The 16,218-nt window shown below is 48.3% G+C and overlaps 2 protein-coding genes across 14 annotated transcripts in view; one reads left to right on the top strand and one right to left on the bottom strand.

The window, feature by feature from the left end:
• The window catches only part of VPS35L (VPS35 endosomal protein sorting factor like), a 131,078-nt gene extending 116,429 nt beyond the window's left edge, over positions 1-14,649 (top strand). For 3 of the 4 annotated variants that reach the window (XM_037814344.1, XM_037814346.1, XM_037814347.1), the window contains 4 exons: positions 154-319; positions 5,474-5,592; positions 12,315-12,461; positions 12,893-14,649. In XM_037814344.1, coding sequence (XP_037670272.1) covers positions 154-319; positions 5,474-5,592; positions 12,315-12,461; positions 12,893-12,991 — 531 coding nt within the window. In that variant the 3' untranslated portion in view covers positions 12,992-14,649. Of the gene's footprint in view, positions 1-153; positions 320-5,473; positions 5,593-6,669; positions 7,419-12,314; positions 12,462-12,892 lie in introns of those variants that run through there. The other variant, XM_037814345.1, reaches the window with a different exon arrangement.
• Positions 7,209-16,218, bottom strand: part of KNOP1 (lysine rich nucleolar protein 1) — a 28,601-nt gene continuing 19,591 nt past the window's right edge. For 5 of the 10 annotated variants that reach the window (XM_037814349.1, XM_037814348.1, XM_037814350.1 and 2 more), the window contains one exon: positions 13,776-15,764. In XM_037814349.1, coding sequence (XP_037670277.1) covers positions 15,453-15,764 — 312 coding nt within the window. In that variant the 3' untranslated portion in view covers positions 13,776-15,452. Of the gene's footprint in view, positions 7,224-13,775; positions 15,765-16,218 lie in introns of those variants that run through there. The other 5 variants (XM_037814354.1, XM_037814353.1, XR_005213546.1 and 2 more) reach the window with 4 other exon arrangements.

The raw sequence follows: 16,218 nt of genomic DNA, 5'->3' as shown, positions 1-16,218 counted from the left end.
ATTTAGCCAGGCTTATGAGAGCACTTTCCTTTTTCAAGGAACTGGCACTTGATTTTCTCTGCAGCTGTTAAAGGGAGGTGCCTTGGCTTCTGTGCTGCTGTTGTTTTCCTGCTTCATATTTGGGATGATTTCTCTTTCTTCCCTTCTCCCCAGGATCATCCCGAACATGGGGTCCTGTTTCTTGTTCGAGAGCTTCTCAACGTGATCCAGGACTACACCTGGGAGGACAACAGCGACGATAAAATCCGCATCTACACCTGTGTCTTGCATCTCCTGTCAGCCATGAGCCAGGAGACCTACCTCTACCACATAGACAAAGGTAGCCACCTCCCCTCCCGTCATGCCACACCGCGCTTGAACTTCATGAAAGGCAAATGGAATGTTTCCAGTTTCTGTTTTATTATTTTCCTCTTGTGTTTGAGCTACCATGGCTTTCTAGCTAGGGTTTCTCAAAATTTACCTGGTTTAGGGCAACTCTTGAAAATACAGAGTCCTGCAACCCATTCTGCATCTCCTAAATTAGAGTCCCCAAGAAGAGGCATGAAAACGTGTCACTTTAACAAGCATCTCAGACCATTCTTTTGATCAGACAAGTTTGGAGACGCACCCTTGGATCATTGGCATCTTTGGTGTGCTCCGGAATAGCCAGGAAAGATGGCTCAGCTTTGCTAGATGCTGCATGACGGTTTTCCAAAAAAGTTATACCAATTTCCAGTCCCACCACACCTGGCTAAGTTGCTTCACATCCTCACCAACCCTAGTTCTTGTGAGTCTTTTATTTTAGGCATCCCGATAGGTGTATTAATGTGTGTTTCTTGGGTGACTGATGAGGTTGAGCCCCTTTTTCTGAGTTTATTGGCATTTTGATTTCCTCTTTTGCCACGTGCATGTTGAAGGCTCCTGAACGATGACCTTTAGAGGACGAGGCGCTGCTGTGGAAGTGCCTGTAACCCGAGAACAGGCCAGGGGACTGGCTGCAGCCTGCCCTCTCCTCTCTCTGCTCTTCAGTTAATTCTCTCTAAACAAAACTGCCAGGGCAGACTGCAGGAGCCAGACTGCTAGCAAAGGAAGTGAGGCTATAATCAGTAGGCAAAGAGCCTAGGGGTTTAGCTTTCAAAGATGAAGACAGAGGGAGGATTCCCTCCCTCTCCCCGCCAGGCACCCCCCCGCCCCCCGCCCCGCTTCTTCTTGGCCTAGTGGTGTTATCGCTGGATGCAGAACTGTGACCTGACAGGTCTTTTAGTAGGAGGGAGACCCCAGGAGGCTCAGGCAGCTCTGCAGGGCTTGGGTGTCTCGCCTTCTCTGCTCCCTTTCTTATTCTAGGCAGCCTTTTAGACATTGTGGACACAAACTTCTGGAAAAGAGGAGTTAAACAATTTTTGCATTTACAAAGGGCATCTTAGCCTCTTTCTTTCCAGATTAACAAAAGGAGAACATTCTGAAATTACTTGGAGCAATAACCCCAGTGCTTCCATGCAAGCCCGTGAGAGAGTGAGCGTTTGATGTGGACGGGAAAAATATTCCCATATGCCCAAAGTTTATTTATGTCATATGGAGACGGAGTGTGTCTTTATTGGAGGAGTTCAGCCTAAGATGCTGCTCTGAAGCCAGCATACCCCCTTACACCTTCTGGTCACCTGCCAGGCCCATGAAGCATGTGGGTTTGTGACCCCCAGACCAGACAGATGGAGAGCTCATGGGTTATTTTTAGCAGCCATTTGCCAGGGACAGCACTTCGGCCCGCCCTCCCTGAGAGCAGTGTCTGGATTCTTGGGCCTGTCTGCACTAGGGGCCTGACCAAATTGCTTCTAATTCCCCAGTTCCCCTTTCCTCCCTCCCTCTGTTAGCATCATGTGTTAACATGGAAAACCCTACCCCCACTCCTGTACCCTTTTCCACTTTTTCTAGTGAATTTGATCTTTAGGGCTCTCCTTAGATCTCACTGATTCCAGGATTCCTACAAGTCTAGAGTCCAGGGTCCCATGACTGCCTGGGCTGCCCCTTCCTGGCTCTCAAGACACGCTCTTGGGGTTGCTCGTGTGCTTGTCTGATACCCAGTGGACCAGACACTCTGTGAGGGCAGCGGCAGGTCTGCCTTGCTCCCCATAGGATCCCCAATCCCAGCCCTGAGCCCAGCCCAGAGCAGCCCCCGTTCAGCAGGTGTACACATGAGCAAGCGGGCGAGCGGCCTGCCCAGAACACACCTCTGACCCCTCTGAGCAGGAAACAAGTGGCTTGGGTGGTTGCCCAAGGTGGGGCCCCAGCCTTCCTCTCTTCTCCAGTGCTCAGCCGAGCAGAACGAGAAGCGAGTCCAACCTGGAGGAAGACTGGGATTTTATCCCAGAAACTATTCTGGTCCCCAGCAGGAGACGTGAGAAATTCCTTCGTCAGCTGCACTCTTGCTGCCCAGCAGAATCAGGTGGTAGCGAATGCTTGAATCAAATTCTTCAGCTTCTTGCAAGAGTAAGTGCCACCCCCTAACATGGCAGATAGCTGTCGCAACCCAGCTGCCAGAGACGTCTTAGAAATCCTAACCTGGGAGCAGCCACTGCAGTCTTGGGCCTTTCATCACCAACCTGGTGTCAGTTGGCCTAGGAAAGTGTCTCCCAAAAGAGTCCCCATCGGGGGCAGGTAGGAACTGGATCAGAAACAGCCTGCGTGACACAGAAGCTAGGAGCAAGGAAAGCTGTTGTTCTCCCTGTTCTTTTGCAAAATGCCTGCCCCTGGCTTTCAGATGGTTCATCCAAAAAAAAAAGTGTGTGTGTGTGTGTGTGTGTGTGTGTGTGTGTGTGTGTGTGTGTTCAGGTGTAGAAAGAAAAAGCAAGCCAAAAAACCTGCAAAAAGCCTGCACAAATGTAACAAAATGTTAGCAATTGGTGATTCCAGGTGAGTGGAAGGTGGGTGTTTCGGGTGCTATTTTTTCTACTTTTTGACACTTTTCAAAATAAACATTTGGGGACAGAGAAGAAGAATAAAGGAAAGGAAAAATATTGTTTTTGAAATAGCAAGCAGAAATGAAAATAAAGTGTCCCTAAAATTATTTTGTCAGTTAATTACTGTGTGTTTCCACTTGCCCATGCCCCAAAAGATTCAAGTTAGATTACGGGAAATACAAAAAATAAATATAGATTTTTAAATTAAAAATAACTCGTTCTTAAGAAATTACAAATTAGGAATTATATATGTGAATAAAATATGTATATGTGTGTGATATATAGATGGGCCCTACTATGTATACTGTTTTGTCACTTTTTAAGAAAATGTTTTACAACTATCTTCATTAGTATACTATAGCTATAGTATAGTGCAGCTGACTTTTATTAATGGTCTGTTTTGTTGATAGCATATTGTAGTATATCGTAGTTAACTATCGCTCATACACTTTTATTGTCTTCATAGTATTTCATTAAGGCATCTGTGTGTATCTGTTGGATAGTTTTTTAGGATAAATCCCTTGGAGTAGTTTTCCCAAGTCCAAGCATCTGTATATTTTTCAAGGCTTTTTGTCCCTATTTCCAAACTTATTGTCTCACCAAAAGTTTTCCTAAATCCACATCAAAGCTGGGAATTATTCTTTCTCACCTTTGCTGACCTGATATGTCATTTTTTTAAAAAAAAAGTTTTTCTATGGCTTTAATTTTCTGTCCCTTGATTATCAGTAAATTTGGATGTTTTTTCATAAAGTGTTAGGCCAGATAAATGTATTTCTGGTGTACTGAATGTTGATACATGTGCCAATTTCGCTATTAGTGAACTAACAGGAATCACTTTCTTAAAAGCTCAGAGGCCAACCCTGTACCTCATCCTTTGGCTTTTCTTGGTCTCCATGGCAAGCACCCATTGGACGTGACCCCTGGCTCTGTTGCACATGACCAGGGGTCTGATGAATATTTCTGTGCTGACACTGACCACGGCCTGTGACTTACACCATGACGAGGCTGTCCACCGTGGTTCTTCTGCTCAGCCGTGCCCATCTGCAGGCTAAACCTCACTTTTAAGTGTCTCTCGCTTTTAGGTGTCACTCCTTGTTTGTATTATACAATTCCATAGGCCCTGTTGTATTTCTTATAAATAGTGTCTCTCTGATTTGTATGTGCATAAGAGACAGGTCAGGATGGTGATGAAGACACCCCCTCTCTCTGGCACCCTCATGGCCCCCGGTTTATCCGGTGTCACCACATTTGGGGCATTGGCCCGAATGTTCAGCCTCTGCCAGGTCAGCTGCAGCGAACAGCTGCCACTGCACTTCTCTTCTTGTCAATGTAGCATGGCGTGTGCGCCCAGGGAGCTCTCCTACAGTCTGTGAGCTCTGAGGTTAGATTGGACTCCTCAGAGAGAGCACTGCTGGTTCACATCCAGGTGAAATGATGTTCGGCAGGTTCAAATTGGCACTGGGGAGTTGGGGGTTAAAGCAGCCAAAACGTGATCTGGGGAGAAAAGGAGTATAAACTCATGCAGAAGTGGAGGGAAAGAGGCTGTGGTTTCATTATGGTCTCCGGCTTTGCAGCAGGCTGGCCCAGGCCAAAAACAGGAAAAAAGAACAAAACCAAATGTCCCTCAGCAGGATCTCCCTGAATACATTGTAACCCACCCAAATAGTGCAATACTCTGCAGTCATTAAACAATGCAACAGCTCTGTATACGCTCATATGGAAACAGCTCTAAAAGATGTAGCATGGCATGAAAAGAGCCAAGTGCACAACGGCCTGTGCAGTACTAGGACCCCTCACCCAGAGTAGTAGATCATACCTTGTGTGAAGGTCGGTTGATAGGCAGGAAGGAGAGGGTTAGGGAGGTTAAAGTCAAGGCCGTCTTTGGCTGGCCTGGTCTTACCCTCGGTGCTGATCGTTGCAGGATATGGTCTAACAGAGAGAGAAGGACTTTTTGGCTGGGAGTCACTGTCAAAAAGGATTCAAGTTTCTCAAGTAGTTGAAATAGAAAACTTTTATGGTCTGTTCAGGGCTACTTTTGAGAAGGGGCTACAGCTCAGGCAGCAGGGTGCAGCAGTTAAGACCTCGGGCTTTGGAATCAGATTTCCTGGTGTGGGATCCTAGCTGGGACCCCCTTGGAGCCCCATCCATAAAATAGACATGTTGATACCCTCTCTTTCATATGCTCATTTTGAGGACTCTGAAATAACTTATGTCCAGTGCTGAGCCCAGTGCTGGGCACCCAGGAGGTGCTCAGTACTGGCAGCTGCTGGGGCGGTCATGAGGATGCCCATCACCCCCTCCAGGCCCAGGAGGAAGGGGCGGCTCCCACACCACTGGGTCTCTGGCTCACACCCTCCTGCAGGCCAGGTGTTTTCTCTGTGATTCCCACAGCCCGTGGCCTGGTGGGAAGGTTCACCCTTTTCCATGTGCCCTGCCACAATTTCCTGCCATCTGCTGACACCACAGGACATGCAGCCACTCGTCACTGGCCAGGATGGCTGCAGGCTTGGGGATCTCACAGCTCTTGTTTGTCCAATCAGTCGACTCCAACGACAGCCTCTATGGGGGAGACACCAAGTTCCTGGCTGAAAACAACAAGCTCTGCGAGACAGTGATGGCTCAGATCCTGGAGCACCTGAAGACACTGGCGAAGGATGAGGTGGGTGCCCTCTGCCTGCTTCCCCTCCCTCTGCCCCCCACCCCCAGCCTCCCCAGGGTGAGTCGGCATTGGTTCCTCCTGAAAAGGAAGCTACTCCAAGGGAGTGATGTGTTCATGCACAAACCACTCAACAAGTGCCCCGGGGCCTTTGCTCCTGCCCTTTCCTCTGCCTGGAATGCACCTCCCCTAGCTTGTTCCCTGACTCCTTCTGAGCATCATTCAAGTCGCAGCTCAAAGGTCACCTCCTCAGAGAGGCCTTCGCTGAGCCCCACCCACAGGTAGCTGCCACCCTCCCTATCCCCTGTCGTATTATCCAGTTGCATTTTTATCATAGCCGGAACTGTGTTGTGTGTGTGTTTACTTGCCAATTGCCCGCCTCCCCTGTAGAACGGAAGCTCCTTGAGGCCAGCATCCCCCCCCCCCCACCTAGAACAGAGCCTGGCATACAGCAGGTGTTCAGTCAGTGCATGTGGAATAAATAATAGCATGTGCTTCCCATACCTTCACTCTTCTGTGGCTCACAATGGCCTGTTGTGTTTATTCTTGTTGAACAGAAAAGGAAACTGAGGCCCACAGAGGTACATCTGGAGCCCCAGTGGCTGTGATAGAACAGCAAGGATTCTAACCAGATTCCTAAGCCGGGACTCCTATCCCCTGCCTTGCTGGCCCTCCTCACCCAAGGCATTTGTGCTCATCACTTTAAAAAGTGGCATGTTTAGCTAACAATGGTAGTAGGTTACTATATATTTAGTGCAATGTTGAGCATTTTGCACAAATTGTTATGTTTAATCCTCACAACAGCCCAGTGAGGTGGGACCAGCTTTACAGATGAGGAAACTGAACTCCTCGAGAGTAGTTTCATAATATGGCCAGGGCCATCTTCTAGAAGCCATGCTCTTGCCCACAAGATAATGTCTTTTATCAAATATTGCATCTTTTATATTTCCAGAGCAGTTTTTCCAAGTAGATAGATTGACAGATGATGGATTGATTTTTATATAATTGCATATAGCACAATCTAGGTACCTAACTGGTTCCTGTCCCAAACTAGGCTGACCATGGCTTCCATTTTTGCAGCTTTGATCCAAACGTATGAGTGACGGATCCAGAGGCCCTGTCTCGGGCCTGGCCGAGGCGGTTGGCCCCTTGGGCACCTGCAGGTCTCCTTTATGGCGTTAAGGCTGCTTCCTGTTGAGTGGTCAGGGTGGGGAGAAGGGAGAAGGTTGGCACCCCCTCGGGGGTGAAGTTGGTGCCCAACAGTCTACCCCACCTGCCTCCCCTGGATCTTGCTCCCCACCTCCGCTGATCTGCTTGCTTGCAGCATGGAGCTTTCCACCTTTTTCATTCTCACCTAGCAAGAGACAACCCGACAACTTGTTCCTGATCTCATCATGGCAGGAAGGGGCCTGTCCTCTCTCACTGTCCTCCCCCTCAAGTCCCTTTCCCTGAACGCAGATGGACTTTGACTCCTCTGTCCCCAGTGGCTTTCCAGCCCACCCGCTCCTGCCCGAGCACTGGGCTACTTGCCTTACCCCGCTCCTCCTTCCCAGACCTCTTCGTCTGCCTGGATTCTCTTCTTGTTCCTGGATTTTGCTCCAACACCTCCTGCCCCTTTTGAAATCATCTATACACTTTGAAGACAAAATAAGATAAAACAGGATTTTCAATTTATTTTATATTCATTTCCAAGGCTGTAGAGAATACCTTATCCTTCCTCCCTGTTCCGGTTTGCTAATGCTGCCTTTTCGCAAAACACCAGAAATGGATCGGCTTTTATAAAGGGGGTTGATTTGGTTACAAAGTTACAGTCTTAAGGTCATAAAGAGTCCAAGGTAAGTCATCAACAATCGGGTACCTTCACTGGAGGATGGCCATTGGTGTCCGGAAAACCTCTGTTGGCTGGGAAGGCACGTGGCTGGTGACTGCTCCAGAGTTCTGGTTTCAAAATGGCTTTCTCCCAGGACATTCCTTTCTAGGCTGCACCTCCTCAAAAATGTCACTCTTAGTTGCTCTTGGGGCATTTGTCCTCTCTTAGCTTCTCCAGAGCTGCTCCAAAATGTTGCTCTGTAGGCTTCAGCTCCTCTGTCAGCTCCTGTGTGTTCTTCAAAGCGTCCCTCTTGGCTGTAGCAAGCTCACTCCTTCTGTCTGAGCTTATATAGTGCTCTAGTAAACTAATCAAGGCCCATGTTGAATGGGTGGGGCCACACCCTCATGGAAATTATCCAGTCAGTGTTATCACCTACAGTTGGGTGGGGCACATCTCCATGGAAACACTCAAAGAATTACAATCTAATCAACACAAATAAATCTGCCCCCACAAGATTGCATCAAAGAACATGGCATTTTGGGGGACATAATACATCCAAACCAGCACAATCCCCATTCCACCAACAAAATCATAAATATATCGCTATAGATACACACACACACAGTATAGCCAGAGATTGGGTTCCCGTTCTCTCTGGGTATTCAAGCAAGTGCAGGAGAGTGGGAGCTTTTTTCTGGGGCTCCATTCCCCAGTGACCTCTGCCACATCCCGGGCTGCTGCCTGCAGGTCCTGCATTTGGGTTTGCCAAGGCCTCCCCACACAACAGAACACACACAAACCCTGCCATCCTGGGGCCTCAGAGCCCATGGAGCAGCCTTACTGGGAAGGGAGTGTGTCACCCTTGGGCTCAGGCCACAGTGCCCAGGACTCTGGGAAGTTAGTGTATGGATGACACTGGCAGTCACTGAACGGCTCAGCATCAGAACCGATTTCTTCTTCAGGAGAACGGGCTCAGCAAACCAGTGAGTATTAGAAAAGGCATCCCCCTGCCCCCGCAAAAGGAAGGGCTTTTACTAATATGTACTGTTGAAGAAACTCAGCAAGGGTCATGGACCATGTTTTTCCGAGTCTCTACCTGTTCTTCAGGAGAGAGCCCTGTATGCCCTCCAGGAGAAGTGGAGCCCTTCACCTTCAGCTTGTCATCATTATACTAATTAGATAAACACACATACACCCCCACCCAACCGCCATGAAAATTATCCTTAGCTCCTTACCCTGATTTCATAAAAACATCAGCTCCAACTTCACCTTCCAGCCCAGGGACATCTTAGAGAAGTAATGTACATTTGGCAAGTTGTGCCCCCCAAATTTTGCAAGGTGATTTAAAAATGCATTTCTTCACTGATCCAACAAGCTGGGTAGTTTTTTGTTTGTTTGTTTTTAACTGAGAGTTGGCCATAGACAGCACAAAAGACCATAGCCTAGAACTGCCAAGCTCACAGTAAAAATCAAGCCCAGAACCATATGATTTGGAACTATTTTTATTTAACATTGATGCCTCGCTTCCTCCGAGGTGGGAGGGGAGGTGATGGTGACAAGGACTGCAAGATGGAATTCTGGGAGAATAGTGAAGCTGGAATGTTTCTGAAGAACATTTCAACTTGCATAAATACCAGGGACTTTCACTGCCTTTGTCTGTCGTTCTGAACATTTATCAGAAAAATATGGGTTGACCGCGCTGAAATTGCACACGCCATCTTTCATTTTAACAATGTGACATGAAATTCAGCACAGGCCCCTGCATCTCGGCAGGGGCCCCGGGGTGCGGGGCTCCTAAAGTAGGATCCCCAAGAGCGTCATATTCCAGCCCAGGCAGAGCTGGGTCAGCTCCCCCTCCACCTGGTGGGGGGGGGGGGGCAGCTTCCAGCTGTTGGAAGACACAAATGGTGGAGCAGGTCCTCAACCCATCTCTGCTTGGCGCTGGCAGCAGCCCTGCTAGAACTGTCCTTGAAATCCCTGCGAAGGAGCCAGCCCTGTTTTAATGAAGAGCTTTATGAAACTGTTCAGATGTGGTGAAGCCAGGAACCATGCCAGGCCCTTTGAGCTTCCTGGAAATGACAATTCTCTGAGAAAAAAAATGGAAAGAAAGTCTTTTCTATTTAAAATCTCTGTGGAGAAAGGAGGTGGTTGCACAGTCCTGATTTGAGTTTCACCGTGTTCACACTCTTCTGGGTCTTCAAATACTGACTGACATGCTTCCTCCTCTCTGACATGTCTCCAGTGATGGTATCTTTTCTGGGCTCTGGCATTTAAAACACATGTGAGTTGGGCCTCTTGGGGTAAAATACTTATTCAAAAGATAAGGAATGGAGAAATAGCCAATTACATGTTGTTTTCCTTGATTCACATTTAATAAATCTCTCCCACTTAAGTGAAATTGAGAGGCCTCTCTCGGGGTGACTTTTATTGGAGGTGAAATAGAATTTTCTTTTAGCCTCGTCCTCCAGATCTAAGCAGAACATGAGCCCCTCCTGTTCTCCCAGGGGTCAGATAAGGGCTGGCTTAAAAGGCGAGCAGAATGGGCCGGGACCCACTGGACAGTGATCTCCGGGCAGCTTCCCGATGAGTGCAGAGCTGCGTCACCCAATAAAAGAACTGCACCCAGAGCAGGCAGGCCCGGGCACTCACGCTGCTTGCCAGGGCACTATCTGGCACGACCCCACGCCTCCACAGTTAGGCCGTTCCCGGTCGGCTCAGCTCCTTCAGGGACTGCCACCCAGTCCAAGCCATTGCCAAGGCAGGTTCAACTTGGGGGCCCCAAGTCTCTTTAGTTGTCACTCAGCCACCCTCACCCACCTGCATTTGAGATGCCCCTTGGCTGGTTTTCTTTCAAAGCCTTAAAATTCTGACTTAGGAAGAGGGCACAGGAGGGGTGAGTAAACCAGCTCGGTGGGTAGCAGAGTCTGGCACTCAGTGGAGTCTACGTGGGTATTTGTGGAATGATGGGTGGATAGATGGATAAATGGGTGGTGGGTTGCTTTTATCCACCTAGAGTAGTTGAGAAAAGCTGGAAAAAATATGTTTTGGTCCAAGTCAAATCAAACCGTTCCTGCTTCCCTGGACAAAAACCACAGTCGCAGCTGGCAAGCTACGTGGGGCCAGAATGTGGACCAGGGTTCTAGGGGAGCATCTTATAAAATGGGGTGGGACGAGGCAGGGGGGTCTAGAGTCAGGTTGCTGGAGTGCAAATCCCTGATCTGCCTTCTGCTAGCTGTGGCCTTGTGTAAGTTACTTAGCCTTTCTGAGCTCTAGGTGCCTCATTTGCAAAATGGAGGTGTATTCTATGCACTGTAACAAAATAACCACAAATCTCGCAGCTTTCCCCACCACCCATTTATGGCCTTGCTGTTCTGAAGTCGGGCTGGGCTGGGCTGGTTTATCTGCTCCAGGTGTCGCGAGGGCCAGGCACGGCGTCCCCTGGCTGGGCTCCTACCATGAGGCCCTGGGGAGAATCTGCTTCCAGGCTTGCTCAGTGCTGGCAGAATCCAGGTCCCTGCGGTTCCAGGACCAAAGCCCATTTCCTTGCTGGCTTTGGCCACTTCAGGAGGCCACCCACCTTCCTTGGCTCCTGGCCCTCCCCCTCCATCCCCAAAGCCAACAGTGGCAAGTCAAGTCCTTCTCTAGCTTCACATCTCTCTGCCCTCCCCTTCTGCCTCCTCTCCTGTGCCTTCCCTCTTCCACTTCTCTCCAATTCCAGCCTGAGGAATTTCTCTGCTTTTATGGGCTCAGGTGATGAGGTTGGGCCCACTCTGGTAATCCAGGATAATCTCCCTATTTGAAGGTCCATAGCCTTAATTATGTCTGTACAGTCCCTTCACAGCCATTCCCAGATTCAAGTTTGTCCAAATAACCAGGGGATGGGACCGCTTGGAGTTCCGCCCACCTGCCTGATAGAGTTGGGAAGAGTCGATGGCATGAGCTGTGCAAAGCATAGTGAAAGCAGCTGGTGCACAGGGAGGGCGCCGGACCCGTTGGCTGCCAGGGGGCGGAGCAGGTGTGCGAGGCCCCTCACTGCCTTCGGTGGGACTGGCCAGGACCACCCAGCAAGGGCCTGGGATATGGCTTTCCAGGGTCCAGCATAGACAAGTGATCTGCACTGCCCCCTGAGCTCCCTAAACTGCAGACGCCCTCTGTCAACTTGGCTTCCCCAGGTTCCTTCGTTTACTTTTGGAAGGCTGTATCCTCCCTCCCTGGCCTATTGTTACATTTTGGAGCCTTGTCTTCCCCTTCTGACTTCACCTTTCAAAGCTGGGGTTCAGGTCTCGTCTGCTCTGATGTTTTGGTTATTTTCTTGGGAAGGTACCTCTCACGTCAGATTATTGAGCAAGAGAGGGCAGTTCCGGCATCTGAACATAGAATAGTTCCTGTCAAGTCTGGACCTGGGCTCTGGTGGTGGCTGGGGTTTGATTCTTATTACTAGGAGGCACAGGGCAGGGACTTTGAGTAGTTTGGGGCATGTCTTCAAAGACATTGTTTAGCCTTTCAGTTGTAAATTTTACTTGAATTAAATCATGAGGGCTTTTCACTGCTTGGTAAATTTCATTCCTTGCTCCCCCACTGAGCATTCAAGTCCAGGAAAGCATCACTCACTTCTGCTTCCATTTCTTGAGTAATGACCATGTACAAGGCACAGAGCTTCACAGACATCATCTTGCTTGACTGTCGGAGTTTCTATCCCTGTGAGGTAGTTCTCACTTTACTCTTATTTTCAGATGAAAAAGCTGGGACGCAGGGAGGTTAGGCAGCTTGCCCAAGGCCCCACAGCAAATACATGGCAGAATTGGCACTCAAGCCCAGGCACAACCAACTGCAGTGATGACACTGTCGGTGGTGTCTCTGCCCGGGCCCATCCTGAGCTGCAGGGTGAGACCGTAACCTCCCTTTTCTATTTCAGGCCCTGAAGCGCCAGAGCTCGTTGGGTCTTTCCTTCTTTAACAGCATCTTGGCCCACGGGGACCTGCGCAACAACAAGCTTAACCAGCTCTCCGTCAGCCTGTGGCACCTGGCACAGAGGCATGGCTGTGCGGACACCAGGGTCATGGTGAGGCGCTTGGAGGGCCCCTGACCAAGCACACCAAGCCCACTGGGGGGCCCCAGCCAGGCTCAGCTGGCCTCAACACAACATTGGGGGCTGCGCAGCCAACAGCCCCGGCCTCACTTTCTAGAAAAGTCTCCAGGCCCATTTCCTAGGGCCAGAAAACATAGCATTAAAAGTTTATTATTCTCTCTGAATAAAAATCCACGCATATAAAAGCATCAGTCATTATTGCTCACACCCAAACCTGATTCTGAAGGCAGGTTTTAATGTAAGTAGTTTTAGTTTAAGACTGCTGGTTTCTTCCCCTCTCATCCTTCAAAAAGACTTTTTCTCTGGTAAGAAGGAAACCTCATGGACCATTTGTTGCAGCCTTAGGCTCCAGGGGTAGAGAATTCCAAACCAGAAAGGAAATGGTTCTTTCTTTTTCCTCCTAGGTGAAAACTCTGGAATACATCAAGAAGCGAAGCAAGCAGCCAGACATGAGTCATCTGATGGAGCTGGCCCTCAGGCTCCCGCTGCAGACAAGGACCTGACTCCTGGGCCCTTCCCGGGGCCTGGCTGGGGACCCTGATGCCAGATCCAGGAAGACTAGCTTTGTCCTGGACTCCTCCTGGAATTGAGTTTTTTTTTGTTTTTATTTTTACATGTATTCCAAGTGGTTTATGCTTTAGCTTCTGCCCAGATTATTCTGACAGTGAAGGGGGATGAGGGTTGTCAGAGCATTATTTCCTGAGAAGCTGTCTTGGTTGCTATGTCCAGGTGGCCTTCAGGTTCTCAATAAGCCCTAGAGAAGAATCAAATGGGCAAGAGAGAAACAAAGGAATGCAAGTAATGTCTTTTCTGTAAGTTTTTTTCCCCTCCATATTTTGGAAAAAGCACCTTGAAAAGCAGTCCAGTTTTAAAGAGCCACTATTCCCTCTTCCTAATTTGAAGGCCTAAATTCTTATAAAAGGTGATTTACTCCTTTTTCTATCACAAGCAGCTCTTCACTGGACTTAAGAATACGTTGGTGGATCGAGTTGAAAGCAAGGTGGCATTTGAGATTCACTGTGGCCTCCAGGGAAAGTCTACTGTAGCAGAATAAATGTCCCAAAGGAGTCTTTTATGCTCATGACTGTTCATTTAATTATTTCTGACTCTCTTCATCCAGAAGAAAGAGAACATGTCTAAACATAGCAGACCAGTTTGCTTTTCAGCCATAAATTCTAAACATCATGTGACTTTGTCTACTTTTCTATTGTCAGTTTGGTAAAATCAGAACCTTGTATTACTGTTAGCAAGCTTCCACTAACATTTTATTTATTTATTTTTCCTCCTTAAAAAAAAAAAACCAATAACCTTTTTTTTGCAAGCTCAACCCATTTAAGCAAAAGTTCCCCTCCACCCCCAAGTTTTTGAGTAAGAGCATTAATATTGGTGATCCACGGCCTATCACCCATTCCCCATGCAGATGCCTCCAAGCTGTGGATTAAAATCTCCCAAACTTTTGGAAGATATGCACTGGACAGAGAGATTGCATCATTTTATCGCTTGTGTGCAAATCACAGGATCACAATGAACATAGTTAACCTCAGAAAAAAGCTAAAAATAATTTTTAAAATAAATTTAAATAAACCCATCTTTTTACTCAGTAGTTTAGGGCCAAGAATAAATGGCTTTTCTGGACCACTTGATCAGGTTTTTCTTCTCTTGGAATGTTCTGGTCTTGACATGCTGCCTGCAGATGCTACAGCTGCACTTCCAGCGGCGTCATGATGCCAACACTGAGGATGATGGAGCAGGGAGGGAGGGAATGTTTCCTTGGCGAGCTGCTCAGTCAGTGCCCTGCCTAAGGACTTCTGTCCCGTGAGACTGAATTTCCTGACTGCTTAGCCCAAAGCGGAGATGTCTGTAGGGGTGTTCACACCAGCTGATGCAAAACTGACCCAAGAACCTGTGTTTGGGGACACAGAATGGATGCTAGGTGGACAGAAAGAAGGTGGTCATGTGTCATTTGGGTCATTATACTTGGAACTCTGCAAGGCCTGTGGCAGAGTCCACTCTTGGGAGCGATGGGACTTGTCCCCACAGCTAATGAGGCAACTTCCTGTGTCATCGCCCAGCACCTGTGACTTCTTACCTTCCTCCACCACAGAAGTCATCTGTGCTTCATGGTGATCACAAAGGACCAAATAAAACATGCACCTGGGAATCTGCCAGTGGTTCATTTCTCTCCAAAATGCTTTGCTCAGCATCCCCTTAAGGCAAAAAAAAATATTAAGTCTGAGCCCAGCACTTCGGATCTAAGGCAAGCAGCTGGAAAAGGCAAGACTGGTCCAAAGCACTTTCCAGCAGCACAGGAAGCTTGGCCACATCTGCTTGGTGACATTTCACAAGCGACAGCTATCCCAATGCAGGGGAGAGGGAAGGGAACGTCCCACTCCCTTTTAATCATTCATCCCACTTCCTGAGATTTGGACATGTAATAAAGCTTCAATTTCTTAAACCAAAAGATATTTTCATTCCAAGTATCTGGATAAAACTCCCTAGAGGGGATGTCACAGTACTGGACAGTGACTTAGGGCCTGTGGGTGAGCCTAGGCAATTTTATTACTTCCTCCTTGAACATCAGTCTCCTCATCTATAAGATGGGAGTAAGAATAGCACCTGTTTCATAGAATTATGACCATTAAATACAATAATGGGAGGAAAACACTTAGCAGTGCCTGAACATACTAAACATTCAGTAAGTGTTAGCTACTATTATTTACACAGCCTGATGTCTTCAAACAGGGATGGAATGTTTAGTGCAGAAAACAGTAGGTTTTACCCACTGAGATGTTCTCTTGGATCCTGAAACATGAGCTGCCCCCAACCCATTTCCACCAAGTACATCAAGTGAGTTTTCTGCATCTTCACAGTAGTTTGATTTGAGACAACTGGCACATGGCTTTCATCTGCATAAACGAAAAAGAAAAGCCATTTTGGCAGGTTTTCTAAACAAGACATTGGAGTTTAATCTTCATACTTGATGGACCTGGAAGCATTCCTGTCAATATAAAAGATTTTGGTGGGAGCAGTGGAGAAGCCGAGGCCACTGCCGCGGTTGTACTTCCAGCTCATGGCCCGGTCATAATCTTGCTGCAGGTTCTGCTGCAGGGTGTCCGCTGCCTGCTTGCTGAGGGCCATGTTGGGCCTCCCCATCCTGCTCGGGGGGCAGCTGAACGAAGGGGACAGATTTTTAAATCCACCCATGAGTTTGAGAAATTTCAGTTTCTGTTGCTCATTTTCGAAACCAGCAGTATCCCACTGGCCAAACTGGGTTCCCTGTGTTAGGAGAAGAAAGGGCGTTACTTTCCTGGATTCCAAAGCCCTGTCCCCACCGCCAGCGTGGCTGGTGGAAATGCTTGCTCTGTACCAGGCCTGGGGGCTAATGGGAAACCTTACTTAGCCCTAGTTAGTGGACTGTCTTATTTAATCCCAATAAGAGCTCTCAGAGGAATCAAGGTATTCCCTGGTGGGCACAAACCTAATGAGTAACATCGCTGAATTCCAACTCAGGTCTGGCCAACACCAGAGCCCACCTTTACTTGCCAGGCTGCCTTTCTGCTTTAATCCTTGGCCTTGGCTTACCCCACTCAAATAGGGTGCCCTATCAGCTCTGCTCAGCTCAAGGTGGGGGAGGGACACATGCAGGGAACACACAACACACAGCAAGACCACCCCATCCACTCCTCAATGGGCCTGGGCATGAGTCCCATTTATAGTTGTGTAAACTGAG

The sequence above is a fragment of the Choloepus didactylus genome, chromosome 21 (genome assembly GCF_015220235.1).
Source record: "Choloepus didactylus isolate mChoDid1 chromosome 21, mChoDid1.pri, whole genome shotgun sequence".
In the NCBI taxonomy this organism is placed as follows: Eukaryota; Metazoa; Chordata; class Mammalia; order Pilosa; family Megalonychidae; genus Choloepus; species Choloepus didactylus.
This window is presented reverse-complemented; position numbering and strand designations above follow the sequence as displayed.